The sequence below is a fragment of the Scardinius erythrophthalmus genome, assembly GCF_964197995.2.
Source record: "Scardinius erythrophthalmus genome assembly, chromosome: 18".
NCBI classification, from domain to species: domain Eukaryota; kingdom Metazoa; phylum Chordata; class Actinopteri; order Cypriniformes; family Leuciscidae; genus Scardinius; species Scardinius erythrophthalmus.
The window spans coordinates 16,053,553-16,072,751 of NC_138238.1; the positions used below are offsets into that span (position 1 = coordinate 16,053,553).

The 19,199-nt window shown below is 36.3% G+C and overlaps 1 protein-coding gene across 3 annotated transcripts in view; it reads left to right on the top strand.

Moving 5' to 3' along the window:
* Positions 1 to 326: 326 nt before the first annotated feature.
* arhgef15b (Rho guanine nucleotide exchange factor 15b) overlaps positions 327 to 19,199 on the top strand; it is a 20,006-nt gene continuing 1,133 nt past the window's right edge. Inside the window, exons 1-17 of one of the 3 annotated variants that reach the window (XM_081393502.1) lie at positions 380 to 520; positions 721 to 792; positions 2,881 to 3,367; positions 8,803 to 9,540; positions 10,165 to 10,216; positions 10,335 to 10,402; positions 10,564 to 10,817; positions 11,412 to 11,572; positions 11,919 to 12,071; positions 12,185 to 12,314; positions 13,593 to 13,667; positions 14,173 to 14,265; positions 14,632 to 14,786; positions 14,999 to 15,163; positions 16,951 to 17,036; positions 17,188 to 17,292; positions 19,104 to 19,199. The exon at positions 19,104 to 19,199 is cut by the window's right edge and continues 1,133 nt beyond it. In XM_081393502.1, coding sequence (XP_081249628.1) covers positions 2,968 to 3,367; positions 8,803 to 9,540; positions 10,165 to 10,216; positions 10,335 to 10,402; positions 10,564 to 10,817; positions 11,412 to 11,572; positions 11,919 to 12,071; positions 12,185 to 12,314; positions 13,593 to 13,667; positions 14,173 to 14,265; positions 14,632 to 14,786; positions 14,999 to 15,163; positions 16,951 to 17,036; positions 17,188 to 17,292; positions 19,104 to 19,199 — 2,731 coding nt within the window. In that variant the 5' untranslated portion in view covers positions 380 to 520; positions 721 to 792; positions 2,881 to 2,967. Of the gene's footprint in view, positions 793 to 2,880; positions 3,368 to 8,802; positions 9,541 to 10,164; positions 10,217 to 10,334; positions 10,403 to 10,563; positions 10,818 to 11,411; positions 11,573 to 11,918; positions 12,072 to 12,184; positions 12,315 to 13,592; positions 13,668 to 14,172; positions 14,266 to 14,631; positions 14,787 to 14,998; positions 15,164 to 16,950; positions 17,037 to 17,187; positions 17,293 to 19,103 lie in introns of all 3 variants that reach the window. The other 2 variants (XM_081393500.1, XM_081393501.1) reach the window with 2 other exon arrangements.

A 19,199-nucleotide genomic window follows, 5' to 3' on the forward strand; every position in this document is an offset into this window, starting at 1 on the left:
TTTTGTTTGTTTATTAAACCGTTTTGCTCATGGGAAAACGGCCATTTCCTAACTGTTTGGTTTTCATGATTTTTAGGCCTATCTGTGCAAACTGTATTCTATCCCCCTAAACTTATCAATCACAGCAAACTGCATTTTTACAAATTTTATAAAACATCACTTGATATGATTTAAGATGTTTTCCTCATATAGGGGCCAAAAATGTACCCACAAGCCAAGGACAAGGATTTCGGATATTGCCATCTTTGTCCCCATAATGTTCAATATGGTATTCCTGAACCACACACACATAAACACAGCGAGAGAGAGAGAGAGAGAGAGAGAGAGAGAGAGAGAGAGAGAGAGCTCCGCTTGGTGGCAGCAAAAGGACGGATGGCGTGCTGTGCAGGCAGGAATGAGATGGGATGGACTGGGATGGGAGGAGGGGTATGCACTAATCACACTGTCCCTGTCCGGCTGTTCCTACACACATGCTCAAGAGCAGGAAAACAAAGAGCCGGAGATGCGCGTGGATTTACCGGTGAGGACAACAAAAGAGGAAAGACGAAAGTAACGTCTGATCAAATAATCCGTACGGATATGAAGTTCGCACAGGAATGTGGCGATATGTTGCTGTCATTTTAAAGAAATGTATTAACATGGATGTCTGTGGAACTATTATGTGTTCATGTGCACTGTGAGAGTTACCCCACGCGACTCAAATGTTTTTGTTTTTATGAGGAAATTTACTCAGGACACATTTCAGCAATTCGCTTTTCTTAATGGATTATATAAGAAAGTGAGACACATTTGGTGAGTAATCTGTGTAAGACAGTTATGAATTGTAATTAACTCCTCAACTGTGAATATAGTTGCCTATATGTAGGCTACTGCATCATCTTACCTACTGTTTACCATAGTCAGATATAAAATGATAGTCTACTAAATGAATGACAGGTTCAGTGGTTACATCATGTTGCTTGTCCTTGTTAGATCATTGTTAGTCATTGTTAGTATTGACTTTTGGATTGTAATGTTTAATATTTCATTAGCCTATTTTTTCCATATTTTTTCCAATCTTTTTTCTATTATTCTATTGTTTTTATATATAGGCAGTTGCAAATAGCCTACATGTTTGTGTGTGTATTAAATATTTCTTATATGTATGTATATCACAACATCCCAGTGTTTCTAAGGAATTTGGAAGCAAAGCCAAGGTTCACAACAGGAAAGGAAAGGAGGATTCCGATCCAAAGATTGTTTATAGATTGGAGGGGAAGTGTCTTGTACACATTTTTGGAAAAAAACTGACCATTAGGGAATACTTGTCCTGTTGTTTGAGGGGATGTTTACTGTAGTTTAAAATATCAGAAGGATGTAAAAAATTAAGAAGCATTTATCACCCTTTTAATGGTAACCAATTCACCCTTCCTATTTCACCCCATGGGAAAGTGTTTCTTTTCAGCATTGTGCAATGTTGAGCTTTGTATGTTCAGGATATCAAATTTGAGCACACTAAGAACCTGACAGACCTGCTGAGTTTGTCTGAGGGGTGCGAGTCTGGAGAAGTCAGTGACGCCAACGTTCAACCTGAATTGTTGATACGGAAAGTCGTTTTGACACACCCTTTCCCATATAATATCCTCAGAATGGGTTATTATTCCAAGCCAAGAAAGTTAAGCTAATTAAGTTATTAAAATGGTTTAGTGTAGTTTTACATAAGGGGGAAATAACCATAAAACGATAAACCACTAATTGTGTGGTTTTAATCCCATCATGCATTTCTAAGTCTTTTGGAATCTGATGGGGTCAGAGTATACGATGCTTACTGTAAATATGACATGCAAGCACATTTCCAGCATATTTCTAATGCTGTTACACAGAAGAACCAGTCTGATTGGAAGTTCATCTCATATTTTATTCAAAAGTCTGACTGTTGCCTGTTAGAGCAAAGTCCAATGCAATTGAACCTGTACTGTGTGAGGTAATTCCAGTACAAAGATCATTGTGCTATTTATTTTATTAAATGAGTTACTAGATGTTAATCATCACAATCAAAGGACTTTGTCTTCTACTAAGGTTGCAATTACAACCGGGATATGAAACTGAAAGGATAAAAACTAGGGTTGGACGATATGTTGTTATCATATCAGTTATTTGCTGATGTTACAGATTCTTCTTTAATTTATCATATTTTGGATTTGTGAATGATTTGTACATTTTAGATTACCTTTGCCATCATCTTATGTTTATGTTTAATCTTTAAAATCACGAATAATTAAATAACAGTGTATATTAGTGTTCTGTATATTACAATATAGTGATGTCCAAATTAATTAACGTACAGCATTTAAAATGACTTTTGTTTTTAGGTGTTTTTTAATTAATTTGGACAAAGCTGTACAAATAGCTTAAGTCGGCATGAGATGAAAATTCACTCCGTTTCATTTTTTTCTTTTTTACCTCGTAATGTTTAATCAAATTGTCATATCTGGATCTTTACAGTAAAAATCACCATTTTTTCCGGTGATGTATGCAGGACTTTTCCAATCATTTCACCTGCTTAAACCCCGCCCCTGCAAGTTCATGTTTCAAATTCAATGCTGCTTAAACCCCGCCCCTGCAAGTTCATGTTTCAAATTCAATGCGCAACCTATGGCATATTTTTTTCCACAACCTGTTACACTCAATATTAGTTACACAATATTGAAGAAAAGATCTGTTGCTACGTCTGTTTCATCAAGACTTTCATCATCCCCATTTATAGACCATAACTTATAAATATAAGTTCACCAGTATCAGACAGAATTGTAATATTTTTAATGAAATCTGGCATTGGTCAACTGATTGGTCAACTGATGCATCAGTCATATGTAAAGCCTTTATTGTTTGTTACCACAGGTTGAGGATTGAAGGCCCTGGGTGACCCTGCTGCCTGGCCTCATATTGGCCAGGTTGCTTTGGTTTAAACTATCAAAACCAGTTAAGATGTCTACTCAAGAGTCTCCACATCTGCCTACGAAACCTGAGGTTAAACAAAGACCCCCGGTTCCCACCAAGCCCTCCAATAATACCTCAGACACCTCATCTGTGGAAGGAGCAGCCTCACAGAGCTCTGGGAATGTCAAAAACATAGTCAGCAAATTCAACCAGCCAGAGCCTAAGATTCCAGCTGCAGATACAGCAAAGAGCACCAGCATAGAATGGAGACAACAAAGACCTCCTGCAATTAAGCCCAGGCGCAAAACGAGAAGTTCGTCCCTCTCCAGCGCTGACAGGGCACCTCCTCTGCCTCCAAAGACGAGGCAAAACAGTGGACAGAAAGACGAGGTGGACAGCCAAGAGAGACAAGAAGGAACATCGAGTGCTGTCGATGGAGGCCGATCAGGTACAGTGGATTTACTTTCATTTTCAGGAACTTTTGACCTACTTCTGTGGAATATCTATGCTCGTTTTCTTAGAATTTTCTTTCTCAAAATTCAGTCACAAAGTTAGTGGTCGACATTTTTTAATTATCCATTAAAGTAATCTGCATCTTTAAATACCTGTTAAACATTTCCAATAATTCTTTATACTGTATTTGAAAGCCAACAACCAATATATATATTTTGGTGATTACAAAAACAAAAGTCTCACCATTAAAATCCATGTCCCAAGCACACAATTGTAATGTTCTCAGTATAATTGTATGCACTGTAGCTTATATGACTGACTTGCCATCATGGCGAACAGTGTGCTTCTGAAGGGTCTCAGCTGATGGAAATAATCCATTATTTATCAGCTTTAATATATCAGCCACATTTTCTTATTGGGCCAATACCCATAACATTAAAAATGAACATATATCAGTCGATACCGATATGGTGGCCGATATATATCGTGCATCCCTAATTCCTATTATTTTAGTGAATATTATGTAAAATAAATAAATATATTTGCAATCCTTGGGTTATTTTTACTATGATTACATTAAATGGTCTGATATTATGTAGCCTACATCTGCTTTGTATCGGCTATCGGCAAACCCTTCTCTCTAAAATATTGGCATCAGCATCGGCACCAAAAAAATCCATATCGGTCACCACTTTACCACACAAATAAAGCAGTTTTGTAACTGGTACAACATTCAAGCATCCTAAAAGAATTTACATATATAGTCATTGGAACCTTCTGTGTGTTTGTTTGCTGTGAAATGCTTTAAATGCTTGAGCTCTTCACAGTTTGGTGGATTCTGATTGACTGTCATTGTTTTTATTATTCATCAGCTTGACAAAATCGTTCTGAAAGTGATTCCAATGATATCGTTTATCTGTGCCGTTACCTTTATTGTTGTGGTGTGGGCTCTGCTATTCTTTTACATTAAGATTTTTAGCACTATATCTTATCGTTATAGTTGTCGTCCTTGGTGTGAACGGGCCTTAAGGCATAGAAACAAGATAAAGAAACAAAGGACAAACATGCAGAACAAGAAGCGTTTGCAGGGTTAAATTAACGGCAGCAGCTACTAAACTCATATTTTAATCAGCTTTAATCTGATCTTCATCTAAGTGGGTGTTATGAGGATAAACTCTGCCGCTCCGTGTTAGTGTTGCTAGTAATCTTGGAAAGATTGGAATGTAAATTGCTAGTTTGTTTTTACAACATAGCTTTGTGTGTGTGTGACATTCAGAAATGCAAGTTATTTGTGTTACATACAGTAGTGCTTAAGTCATTTTCAGTTTCTAATTAAAACTCCAACTTTATTGTACTTTTGATTTCTTTTAGTTTTTTAATTCACCGAACCATGGTTCAGGCACATCGGAGGTCATTTTCTTGGTTGTTGTTTGGTCAGTCAGTGGGATTATAGTGTGTGTGTTGTCTGCTGAACACAGACAGATGGGGTGTAGGGGATAAAAGAACCCCCCCTTTGGAAACAATTACATTAAATCTACATTACCGTTTATAAGTTTGGGGTCGATAAGATTTGTAAATGTATTTTGCTTATGATCACCAAGGCTGCATTTATTTGATTAAAATTTAATGTATCCTTGCTAAATAAAAGTATTAATTTCGTTAAAAAAATCTTACGACCCCACACTTTTGAACAGTAGTGTATATATATATATAATTGATTGAAAATTACTGAAGAAAATGTCTGTGACATTCCTGATGCAACTGTATGCAAACACTTTGAAGTCATCACAATACATATTAGGGATGAACAGTATGACTAAAATCTTGCATCATGGTTTAAGTAATTTGAATACTACCCTAATGGTGTTTATATATAGTTAATTTTGGTAGAAACCCTGATTTCTGGAATTTACTTTTTTTTGGGAATTTGATGCACTTAAAACCAGAACAAAAGTATGATAAGTCTGGCATCTGATGCAAAACTCATTAAGCTCATTAAACTGATTTTCAAAAAAAGAGTTACAAAAGTTACAAAAAATATTCTATCTTAAAAATAATTTCACCGTTTCCACAAAAATGGGAAAAAAATTATGATAGTAAAACTGATTATAATAATTATAATAATAATAATAATAAATGTTTCTTGATCAGCAAATCAGCATATTAGAATGATTTCTGAAGGATCATGTGACACTGAAGACTGGAGTAATGCTGAAAATTCAGCCTGTCATTACAGGAACAAAGGACTTTTTAAATATATATCATATTTTGATATAAATAGAAAATAGTTACTTTAAATGATAATGATATTTCACAATAATATTTATTTTTACCGTTTTATTTATCTTTACTGTATATATATTTTAACTGTATAAGTCTTATGTGAGCATAAGACAAAAACGTTAACATTTTTAAAAAACTAATTTAAAAAAATAAATATTATCAGGATTGCATATATATTTGACATAACGTATTCATATATAGATATTAATACGTTATTACAGTTTGTTAGTGAGATGGTACTGTAGATGTCAGCCTCACTTAAGGCCTTTTGTTTTGGATTTAATACTGAGAGAATGTGCACTGAACACTCCCAGGAAGGCGATTCCAAAGTTTAAGCCATATAGGGAAAAACTTGACCTTCTTTTGTTTTTACTTCCTTAACATTCCTGTTGGACATCATCTGAAAATGTAATGTATTGTTCATAAAACTCTTTTACAGTGACAATTATGTTAACTGAGCTAGTGTGACTTGGAGGCTTAGAATTAACATGCAAAGTGGCCTTTATGTGATAATTGGGGTAATAAACCACATTCCCACCCTTAACCTGACATACACGTTGAACTAGTTCAGTTTCCAAGAGAGAGAGTTTCTAGCTGGTCAGGCACCGGTGTTGTGAAATGGCAGAAGGGCTAAAACGAGCATTTGGGAAGTTCAAGCAAAATGTATTTGAGGCGATTGAAGAGCTGCGGGCTAAGGAAGGGGAGGAGGGACAGACACAGCGCAAAGGTTCCATGCAGAAGTTGACGGCACTGATAACGGCAGGCTCAAAGGCCGAGGTGGAAGAATCAAAGCAGAAGAGGGGATCAAAAAGAGGTGGTAATCAAAGATTTTTATAGCCCTGGAGGATATGAAGCCTTTCTGGAACAACCTGACATTTAGAGGATTCCAGTGACATACAGTCATAGTTCTGCTACTAAGGCTTGTAGATCAGAATATGGTCGAATGTACTTTATTAACTAATGGATATCACCACACTTCTCCAGTTAATAATCATAGAACATTAAGACATTAAATTTTTATTACAAATTGTTCATATTTAAACATACAAAATGTTTAAATATGTAAATGAGGTAGTATATGATTAAATCATATAGAAATCTGAACATTGGATAAAGCCAGGTTCAAAAATTCTTGTTTCATTTATGTTGATATACCAGAGTTAAAGTTTATTTATTATTATTTACTGAAGGGATTTTGGATATCTGTAAAACCTGTAAAAACATTTGGAATATGGATTGAATAAAACTGTAAAGTTTGGTGTATGTAAGTGCTAGTGAAGTGGACATTTCTGGCTCACTGCATGAGAAAAAAAAATCACTTTGAGAATACTGTCTTTAAAGATATATATTGTTATCAAAATTTACAGACATAACTATTGTGTAATAAACACTTAAATGTGCGTTTTGGATGTTTTCTTTCCAGTAGACTGAAAGAAGAGATGTTTTGGAAGCAATATCCCAAAATTGACCATTGCTTTTTGCCTGTAGTATTCATAAATAGAACTTAGTCAGGTTAGACGCCATATTGAATTTAAAGTAGATGAAAATGAGGCTGTGAGGGATAGACGTACAGTCTTTACAATGGCACGCACTGTATAAAGGTCCTAGATCACACAATTTTCACAGGTCACAACTTCTAAAACTGTTTTATGCAGTTTTTGCCTATTGAAAGTTTTTTTTTTTTTAACCGAAAGACGTTTCGTCAGCTGAGCAATTGGTATGTTGTTAAACAGCAGTAAAATCCATTGAACGCTCAACGCCTGACTAAGGTCTGTACCATTTTTTTTGCCGTGTCGCACCACAAAGCATTTTATGACCTGAACTAATCTGCTTCAGAGGATATACAGTACTGTGCAAAAGTCTTAGGTATGTTAGTATTTTCACCAAAAAAATTTTTTCTATTGCTGTAGTGTGTAAGTAGAAAATATCAGTTTACGTTTCCAAACATTCCTTTTGCCATTAATTGTAATAATTCAGTGAGATTTCTATATGCAATATAGAAAATACTAATGTGCCTAAGACTTTTGCACAGTACTGTATATCACAGTAAAAAAAAAAAAAAAAAAATCCTGGCAGCTGTGGTTGCCAGAATAGTTCTGTAAAAAATGCAGTACAAATTTAAACATACTTACAGAACAACCTGTAAATTTTACAGTATAAAACTGTAATTTACAAACAAGAAAATTGCAATTTGAAGCAGTAAATCCAACAACGCACTTTGCTACTAAAATCTATTTTGTAGGTTTTTACATATACTGACAACCACCATAATTATGCAGGTGTTAAAGAGGAAGCCACATGAAGAATCATATAGAAGTTCATCACAAGTAGCCTTTCCACAAGCTAAATTATACTATTGCACAGAAGGTGCACAGAGTCATTCACGCAAACACAACACCATCATGGTAACACACATGACATGACATGACACTAAAATAATGCAATTAACATCCATTAAACAACAGAAAATGTAACATAAAAACCAAATGTGCATAACTGATAACAAAAACTTTTGTGGGAATGTCAGTTTACAGTTTTTCACTGTAAATTATAGCCTTTTTTACTTCTAAAAACGGTACATTCAACAGTATTTTACTGTAACAATTACAATGAAATGTCCTGGTAGAGCTTACCCTTCTCTATTATGATATCAAGACAGTTATATCATCGTGACATTTGTGAAATATTTCCGAATGATTTTTAGTACTGAAATTAAAGACACTCATCATAGAAAAGTTGTTTTTAAGTCACTGTATGTGTGAATGGCATTTTTAATATATTGTTGAAAACAATTAATTGATTGGACAGCAGAACCTGATTTCATGTTCTTGGATCAACATCTTTGTTGATCCTGGATCAACATTCCAATCAACCAATCAGATTTGAGGGACAAGTTTACAGTTTATGTCAAGTTTAGGCTTACAAACCAGGTTTAGGTGCTTCTACATCAGTGTTATTCATATATAATTTCCCTCTGCTTTTAGGGTAGGGTTAGGTTCAGGGATATGGTTAGGATTGAATTTTCCGACAGGAATGTTGTTCCAATGTTGTTGCGATTGGACAAAGTAGCATAATGTTTTTGACCCAACTTCATGTTGGAATTTGCAGAAAAGCCTAACCCTGACCAGAATCCATGTCTTCTTCTAGCTCCCGATGGAAAAGAAGGCGGCAAACTGCGAGCAGATCAGGATTCTAGCCCTGTTCCAGAGTCCTTGTGTGAGAAGAACTGCGGCTGTGTGTGTCACCTGCAGAGGCCTGGCATGAAGCTTGTGTGGGTGCCAATAAGTGAGCAAGATGAGGATGAGGGTGAGGATGAGGAGATCGAATTCAGTGACACGGAGGATCAGAATGAAAGAGCAGGAGAGGACGAGAACGAAGAAATAAGGTCAGATAAGGAAGCAGAGTCTTTAAGTGAGCCATTACCTAATGGTGAGAACAAGAACGAGGCACCGCAAATTAAAAAAGGCAAGTTTCTGGAGGCTCGTAGCCTAATAGAGCAGCAGCTGAGGAGGAAATCAGACCCTGGACCTCCGACATTGATCACCTCTGTTGTCCCATTTCCCCAGACTCCTCCAAACGTCTCCAAAGCCCAGTCTTTGGAGGTGCCGGAGGAGGAGTCCATTTATGACATTAGCCTGGAGGTGGTCACTCCACCTAGACCTCAAAAGAGGCCAGACACTGCAACAAGCAAGGACTCCCCTCCAGCCGTTCCTCCCAGAATGCCTTTAGAAAACAGGTGTCTGCCTCGCATTATTCAGCCTCTGCAGCCCTTTAACAAATGCAGCCCACCTGGCAGTCCTCGACTACAGAAAACTCCACCACCACCACCAGCCAAGACCTATGAGAACGGAAGACGCCTCAGCAGTTATTCTCTCAAGTCTATAGGTACAGAAAAACATTGAAAGTCGGCATGAAATCAAAATAGACCCTATTTACATTCTTTAAAATTATGTCATAAACCCTCATGTTGTTCCAAACAGTCTTGTTTTAGTATTATGTACTATTATATAGTATTTATTAGTATTTTGAATGAGATTTTCAAATGCTTGTGGCATTTGTTATTTTAATTATAATTATTATTTTAATATTTCTATTTAGCTTTAATTTATTTCTATATCAGCTTTAGTTTTAGCAATTTTAGTACTTCAGTTTAAATTAATTTTATTTCAGTTAGTTATATTTGTCATTTTCATATTAGGTTTTTAAGCTTTTTTAATTTGATTTAATTTCAACTTTATTTCTGTTAACTAAAACAATTTTAAAAGGTTTTCTTCTAGTTTTTGTTTCCTCGCCTGTATGACTGACTTTCTTCTTCAGAACAAATTCTTTCAACACCCACTTTTCAATCCTGATCGATAAAATCAAGTCCTGTTACATTTTTGTTTTTCTCTTTGAATATCCTGTTTCACTCAGAAATGTTTCATAATACAGTTGTAAAGAAGGTGTTTGAATCCTTTTATTAAGTGTATTTAGTGTCTGTTTTATGGTACTTAATTGTTTCTTCAACAGATGAGAATGACAGTGAAGGGGCTGATGTGGAAAAATGTGGATCCAATGAAAAGTATTTTCTTTACCTTTCATCCCTCAAACAGTTTCTGCTCTCTTAAGCTTTAATATTGTAGTGACACAGCTGTCATATTTGTCTTTACTTTGTGTGTAACTCAATCTCTGTCTTCCAGGTCCAGGCCTCCACGAGTCATCCCACGTCGCAAACAGTCTCTTGACTTGGAAGATGGGATTTCTGAGGGTATTTAATACATCATCAATTTAAACTGAAAATGTTGAAAGACAGACCTCATGCATGTTTACAATAAAAAAACACTATTGAGAAATTGTACAGTCCATTAAAACAAAGAATAAATTATGTCTTCACCTACAATTTAATGCCATATTTTGTGACCCTTGCAGAGCTGTATCAGTTTTACACAGAAACATTTATACACAAGGAGATCAGGAGGACAGTATGTCGCAACATCAGTAAGACCAGCATGGACTTCCAGATGGACACACAACTCACAGTCAGCCCAGAAAAAGGAGAGAAAGGTTCCAGATCCACTAACACTCCAATTCAAAAGCAGAGCAATTTATGGCGAGATCAGCCAGCGGTACGAGACAGTGGTATCCTGGAAACCCTAAGCCCAGAGGAGTGCAAGTATCAAGAGGTGAGCAGAAATCCTCAATGAATGTGCTATAAAACTCAGAGAAAAACACGCATTTCTGGGAAGAGCAAGTGCTGAGTTTTGATGATTATGGAAGAAGTAGGATTATGGAAGAATTGTGTTTGGAAATATGGAAAATGTGATTTGAATGGAAAAAAGAAGAAAGACAGGATGGAAATGATGGGAAAGGAACTTCTGGAAGTAGGGAGAGGGTGAATCTCACGAAAGCTGAATAATATATACTTATATACTATATAATATATACATATACTGTGTATACAATATATATATATATATATGTTCTGAATTGTTATGTGAATTATTTCAATATGCCGGAATTATTGATAGTCCTAACATGCTTTATTGCCTTGATGCAAAATATTTGTTTCTTTTGATTTTAAGATGAAATGTGACCAGAATGAGACAGCGTGCCCAAATTATAAGTGTAATAAAGAATAAAGAGGATGATAATAATAAAAAATAACAATAAAGTAGATAATAAGAGTGAATGTAAAAAAACGGAGCTATCAAGATTTCACATTTTGTTGAGACTAAATTGCATTTAAATAACTATATGTTTCCATTTTCTGTGTGCAGAGCATGTTTGAGGTGATCACATCAGAAATGTCATATTTGCGCTCTCTGCGTGTGTTAACGGAGCATTTTATTGAGTCAAGTGACTTGAATGACACTCTCATTGTCATGGACAAAAAAACCCTCTTCTCAAACATCCTGCGCATCCAAGAGGTCAGCGAGAGGTGAGTGTCTGTGTGTGTGAAATGTAGACATTTACAGTTTAGATTTGCTGAAACAGCACTGCCTGATCCCCACAAATTAGTTTTGTTTGTTTACACGAACCCCAAAGACTATATTTGCGATATGCATTTGCCAGGTGTAACCCATCAGAATTTGCTGAGGCAGCAAGGTTTGATATTAATTAAATGAATCCAAGTAGAAAACGGTTAAATATGAACTCTCAGGATACATAGTACATCATCAATTAATAGTCTAATGCTCCAGTGTAGCCTGTAAAACAAGGTACCGTACAGCAGTCTCAATCATCCATTCGGAAATACCAATTGTCTATTGACATTTTTTTCGCAGGTTTCTGAAGGACCTGGAGGAACGTCTAGATGAGAACATTATCATTTCTGACATCTGTGATATCATCCACTATCATTCCCAGCATCATTTCCCTGCATATATTGACTATGTTCGAAATCAGATTTATCAGGAAAAGACCTACAGTAATCAAATGTAAGAAACTCATACGTCAACACACATAAGCAAAGGCATTTCTGTTTCATTTGTTCATATCCATTTAAATGTTTAAAACACTCACTTATTATTTTGCCTAATATCTATCACAGGCAAACTAACACTCAGTTTGCGACCGTTATCACCCGACTGCAGGAGTCGCCCAAGTGTCAACGACTGCCATTCATGTCCTTCCTTTTGCTGCCCTTTCAGCGAATCACACGCATTAAAATGCTCATCGAGGTGGGTGAATAATTCACATAGGCCCTGTTTACATCCGGTATTAAGATGCAATTTGGTCGATCGGATCACAAGTGAATGACGCTAAATACAGGTGTAAACAGGGTCTAAAAGATTTTGAACTTGTCCACTTTTAACTTTCGTCCAGTGGTAGTCGAAGGCCCTATTTCCACCTGGTATTAAGATGCGTTTTGGTCGGTCAAGTGGACGAGGGAGACCCGTTTACACCTGGCATTTTAATCCATCTCGTTTGTCCACTTTTGACCGCTTCTATCCTGATTACTTCGAGGGGAGGGTCTATGGACGGGTCCCTTTGCTTCCTTCAAATTTAAATGCCGTTAAAATGTTTTTACCCGGATTTGTAGTGTCCAATGCATTCAATGAAAAATGCGGCTCTCGGAGCATAAATGAAAGCTGATGATCTCCGTATGTTTTTCCGTCGTTTCTGTGCACGTTCATATGTAAATTGCGCGAGCTTATTTTGTCCATTAGATCGAAAGATGTGAAAAAAACACGTACATTTACCTGCCAATAGACCCTCCCCCAAAAAAATCAGGACGGAAGTGGTTGAAAGTGGACAAAAGAGACGGATTAAAACAGCAGGTGTAAACGAGTATGTCTCCCTTGTCTACATGTGATCCGACTGACCAAAACTCATCTTAATACAAGGTGTAAACAGGGCCATAAGGAATGTTGGAATTCTTCTTCAACAAAGTAGAGGCTTTTTTAATGTTACAAAAGATTTCAAATCAGCTGTTTCAAATGAATGCTGTTTCTTTTGAGCTTTCTATTCATCAATAAATCCAGAAAAAATGTATTACAGTTTCCACAAAAATATAGATTAGATAGTAATAATAAATGTTTCTTGAGCAGCAAATCAGCATATTGACTGAAGACTGGTGTAATGATGCTGAAAATTCAGCTTTGCCATCACAGGAATAAATTACATTTCAAATATATTAAAATAGAAAATAATTATTTTAAATTGCGATAATATTTCCATTTTTTCCAAGTTTTTGATCAAATAGAGCATTGACGAGCATAAGAGACTTATTTTAAAACATAAAGAAAAATCTTATTGAACCCAAACTTCTAAAAGATAGTGTATATTGGAATTCTTCTTTATTGAACCAATTTCTGTTTATTTTGGGGTGTGTTTTTTTGTTTTTGTTTCTCCATGTGGGTTGCAAGGCAATCATTATAATCAAGCAGAATTATCTTAAAGTGATTGAGGTAAAATGAACGCAGTCTAGATTTTTAAAAATGCCTTTTTTTCATCAGAACATCCTGAGGAGAACGGCCGTTGGGGCGGATAAGGAACAAACTGCATCAAAAGCTCATGACTCTGTGTCTAAGGTAAACATCCCATGATCTCAGTAAATGATGGACCCTGTTTTTTCCTTTTATTATAAAGTCACTTTAGCACATTGTTCCATGATCAAACTAGACCTCATTGTTCCCAATATAGCCTATTAGAGAGGAAGATAAAAGGAAAAGAGAGCGAGAATGAGGGGAAAGAGGGGGAGAGAGTGGAACACAAGGTTAAATGCGGGTCAGGTCACTAGAAATGATGTTTCAGATTAAATAAGCCTGCCATATTTTTTATGGAGTCAAAGATAACTAACAAGCTGGATTTTCTAGCATTTTCTAGAGAAATAAAGAACATTGAGTCTCTTGTTTATTTTCTTCCATTTTCATGAAATAACCAAAATAGGTCATGTTTAATTATGTCTGTAATGTTAATCAGATTCCTTCGTCTGCATGGAAAGAATGTTTTGTTATAGCTGCGTATTGTTTTTTTTATTGTTTTTTTATGTTGTCAGATGTTATCTTATATAACTTGTCACGCACATCCTCACAGATCATTGAAGAATGTAATACTCAAGTTGGAAAAATGAGGCAGATGGAGGAATTAATTCAGATTAATGGTATTCTGGAGTTTGACAAATTAAAGGTGAGGTATATTGATTAATGTTATATATTAATGATAACAATTGCAGTTATGAAATTAGGAGACCACTAATGAAAATGCCTTTATTATAAATTATATTCTCATCTTAACAAATTGAGTGAAAAGTTGAATTAACACAGATGTTTGAATTGCAAGGCCTGATGTAATCCAGCATGATTTGAGAATGTCACATGATCAGTCTCACACTAATTACTTTTCAATAGTGTCAACAAATAGTGCCTTTTTTAATCAAGCCATAACATTTTTTTAAAAATGTTTTAAAATCCTAAAAATATTTTCTATATTGAATTTTTATTTGTGTATATATTTATTTGTTTAAATATTTTCATCTTTGAATAATTTATTCAGGCAGTGCCAATTATATCTCAAACACGTTACTTGGAGAAACGAGGAGAGGTGCAGGAAATAAACAGAGGAGGAACTTTCTTGAACCTCCGCCCAAAATTCAGCCCGGTCTACCTCTTTCTCTTCAACGACCTGCTTGTCATTGCAAGCAAGAAAAGGTAGAAAGCTGAAAAACCTGTCTGTGTTATGGCTTTACTCTGTTTTTTTTTTTTGAGGATTACAAAACACTGCATGATAATTAATCATTAATCCATTATCCTTTACAAAAAGTAACACACCTGTTTGCATTTACTATGGATGTATAATTCAATCATACTTTCTGAATCATACTTAACTCATTTATTTCTACCTCTCTTTCTCTGTGCTGCAGTTCTGAGCGGTATGTAGTCCTTGATCATGCGCATCGCTCCCTGGTCCAGGTGCAGCCTTTTGGGGAGGACACAGCTGTCCCCAGCCTGGAGCACTGCTTCTGTCTGACCCTGCTGGAGAATCACCAGGGACGCCTGATTGAGAGAGTTCTGAAAGCTCCCACACAGTGCGTGAAATTATAAATAAACCATATGCTATTCATTTTACTCATCCGTGATTTATGTTCATTGCTCTGTTATGTTTTGAATCCATATGCTCATTTTTAAGAGAAGTCATTTTCTGTTGGTATTTTGCACAGTACACTACTGTTGGGGTAGTGAACACTTGCTTACCAAGGCTACATTTATTTGATCAAAAAGACAGTAAAACAGTAATATAAAATAATTTTGAAATAATTTAATTTAAAATATTTGAATATGTTCAAAGCTGAATTTTCAGCCTCATTACTCTAGTCTTCAGTGTCACATGATCCTTCAGAAATCATTCTAATATGCTGATTTGGTGCTCAAGCAACATTTTTTATTATTATAATCAATGTTAAAAACAGCTGTGCTGTTTAAAAAATGTCAGGATTCTTTGATGAATAGAACATTTTCTATTAGAATAGAAATCATTTGTAAAATTAAAAATGTCTTTACTGTCACTTTTGCTCAATTTAATGTTCTTGGTGAATTAAGGTATTAATTTCTTACAAAAAACGAACATCTTATAAAATGTGCCTATCAAGAAGGCATAAAATACCATCCATTCAATATAATTTTTTTTCTTCTCTTTTTCTCTCACTATATATACACTATACGGACAATAGTATTATCACCGCACCTCTTAATTATTAAATTAAATTATAACAGTTATTCAATTATTCAATGTTTCAATTAGACCCATTGCCACGGGTGTATAAAATCAAGCACCTATCCATGCAGTCTGCATTTACAAACATTTGTGGAAAAAATGGTCATTCTGAAGAGCTCAGTAAATCCAAGCATGGTATTGGTAATAGGATGCCACCTTTGCAATAAGTCAGAAATGTAATCCCTGCTAGATATTCAACAATCAACTGCTGATTCCATAGCTGAAGAGTTTCGAAACTTCCACTGCCATCAGCACAAAAATTGTGCGGCGGGAGCTTCATGGAATGGGTTTCCATGGCTAGGTAGCAGCATGCAAGCCTCTCATTACCTAGTACAATGCCAAGCGTCAGATGCAGTGGTGTAAAGCACGGTGCCACTGGACTCTGGAGCAGTGGAAACCTGTTCTGTGCTGGGCGAGTCTGGGTTTGGCGGATGCCAGGAGAACCTTACTGACTGCATTGGGCCAACTGTTTAGAGTTTAGTGGAGGAGGGATAATGGTGTGGGGCTGTTTTTCAGGAGTTGGGCTAGTCTTCTTACTATTAGTGAAAGGAAATCTTAATGCTTCAGCTTACCAAGACATTTTGGACAATGCTATGCTTCCAACTTTGTGGGAACAGATTGGGGAAGTCCCTTTTCTATTCCAGTGTGACTGCCCTAGTGCACAAAGGAAGATCTGTAAAGACATGGTCAGATGAGTCTGGTGTGGAAGAAATTGACGGACCCACACAGAGCCCTGACCTCGACCCCATCGAACACATCTGGGATGAACTGGAACGGAGGTTGCGAGCCAGGCCTTCTCATCCAACATCAGTGCCTGACCTCACAAATGCTCTACTGGATAAACGGGCAAAAATTCCCACAGAAACAGTCTGAAATCTTATGGAAAGCCTTCCCAGAAGATTGGAAACTGTTACAGCTGTAAAGGGGGGAATGTCTTTGCGTCATTAATGTCATTACAGTGTTATGGTCAGGTGCCCCAATATAGTTCATATAGCGGATATATAATATAGTAGCAATATTTCAGATTGTTTCCAGGGTTATCTAAGGATGTATGCTGATTTTAAAGCTGTATAGGTCATTTCTTTTTTTCTCTTCAATCAGATCTGACCTGCACAGGTGGTTGGCAGCATTCCCAAATCCCGATGGCACCATCAATGATCAAGAAGAAGTCATATATGAAGACTGGGGTAAGAGTGGGTGCTTATTTCAGCTCAGGATTATACTCATGTGAGCAACATGGGGCATGTTAGTGCTTGCCTTTGATTTTCCTGCTAATCATGTTCACTTCTCTCTTCAGATCAGTTTCTTTCTAATCACATGGCTGTTTTTGTGTGTCAGATTGCCCTCAGGTGCAGTGTGTGCAGCAGTATGTGGCAAACCAAGCTGATGAATTAAATCTGGAGCCCACAGAGATCATCAACGTTGTGCGCAAAACCAACGAAGGTGTGTCACACTCAGGGCCGGATTAACAATAGGGCTAGGCAGTATATTATTATAGTGTATTAATTATGCAGTATATTCAAAAATATCTATTATTTGTTTCTGTACTTTATTTATTCATTAATTTAATTATTTATTCCAATTTAAAGGCCCTTACCCCAGCAAAACTTTAATGGGGAAACAAATGTCTGAATGGGCTGAATTATAGCCCATTCCAGCCCTGATGATTCTCCTCTTCTAAGGACAGAAAGAAGACCTTGAAACTATTTAAAGTAAACACCTTAAGGCAAACATATGTGTAAAAGTTTCTGTTTGAAACCTGTTTGCTTTGACCATATCTGGTGCTAAAGGGATAGTTTACCCAAAAATATCCCTCATGTTATCCTAGGTATATATGACATTCTTCTTTCAGATGAATACAGTCGGAGTTATATTGAAAAATGTCCAGGCTCTTCCAAGCTTTATAATGGCAGTGAATTGCTGTTTTTGTTTTGAAGTCCATAAAGTGCATCTATCCATCATAAAAGTGCTCCAAACGGCTCCGGGGGGTTAATAAAAGCCTTCTGAAGCGAAGCAATGACTTTAAGAAAAATATCCATATTTAAAACTTTATAAAGTAAAATAACTAGCTTCCGGCCAAATGAACATACGTACGGATTCCACTTAAAGGGATAGTTCACTTTGAAATTAAATTTTGGTATGTTTTAGCTTACCTCAAGGGCATCCAAGATGTAGGTGTCTTTTTTCAATTTTGATATTTTTAGGTCAAACCGTTTTTGTCTGTCAGTCATATAATGCAGGTCTATGGTCACTGTCTCAAAGAGCATGCACAGAGTCCAAATTAAAACAATTTCCCATCGTCCAAATTAAACAATTCCCCATCGTAAGTACACATTGATGGCCTAAGACACGAAACGAGCGGTTTGTGTGAGAAAACGAACAGTATTTATATCGTTTTGACCTCTTCGACATCTAGTGTATATATTTCTATGCACCAGTCTGCGCACACGTCACACACCAGGATGCGCCCGCGCCCTCAGATCACTTGGACGTGGCTGTGTTACAAGAGGTAAAAACGATATAAATACTGTTCGTTTTCTCACACAAACCGCTCGTTTCGTGTCTTAGGCCATCAATGTGTACTTACGATGGGGAATTGTTTAATTTGGATGATGGGGAATTGTTTTAATTTGGACTCTGTGCATGCTCTTTGACACAGTGTCCATAGACCTGCATCAAATGACTGAGAGACAAGAATGGTTTGACCTAAAAATATCAAAATTGAAACTACTGCGGAAAAAAAGACACCTACATCTTGGATGCCCTTGAGGTAAGCTAAAACATACCAAAATTTAATTTCAAAGTGAACTATCCCTTTAAGTCTAAGTGCAACTTGGCATTCTGAAAGTAGAATGTCATATACACCTAGGATGACTTGAGGGTGAGTAAATCATGGGCTAAGTCTAATTTTTGGGTGAACTATCCCTTTAATGCATTTATGCTCTTAATGTGTTGTAGCCTGGAATATTTTTTTATATTTTATATAGAGATACAATACATTGTATCTCTGTGTGTGTATGTTAAAGATATCATTTTTAACAAAAAAATACTAATTATTTCTGCGGTAGAAAACATTGTGGCACCAAGATAGGCTACTATGAAGGGGGCCCTTGGGTTTGCTTTAGCCCTATGTGTTCTTAATGTGGGCCTGGTCCCACTGTATCTTCCATTCATTAGAAGCGCATCTGACATGTTTGAATGCTTTCCAACTTTGTTTTTTGTTTATTCATCTTGTCTCTTCTTGCCTTCCATAGGATGGTATGAGGGGATACGTTTATCTGATGGACAGAAAGGCTGGTTTCCTGTAGCAAACGTACTGGAAATCACCAATGAGCATGTTCGACGGCGCA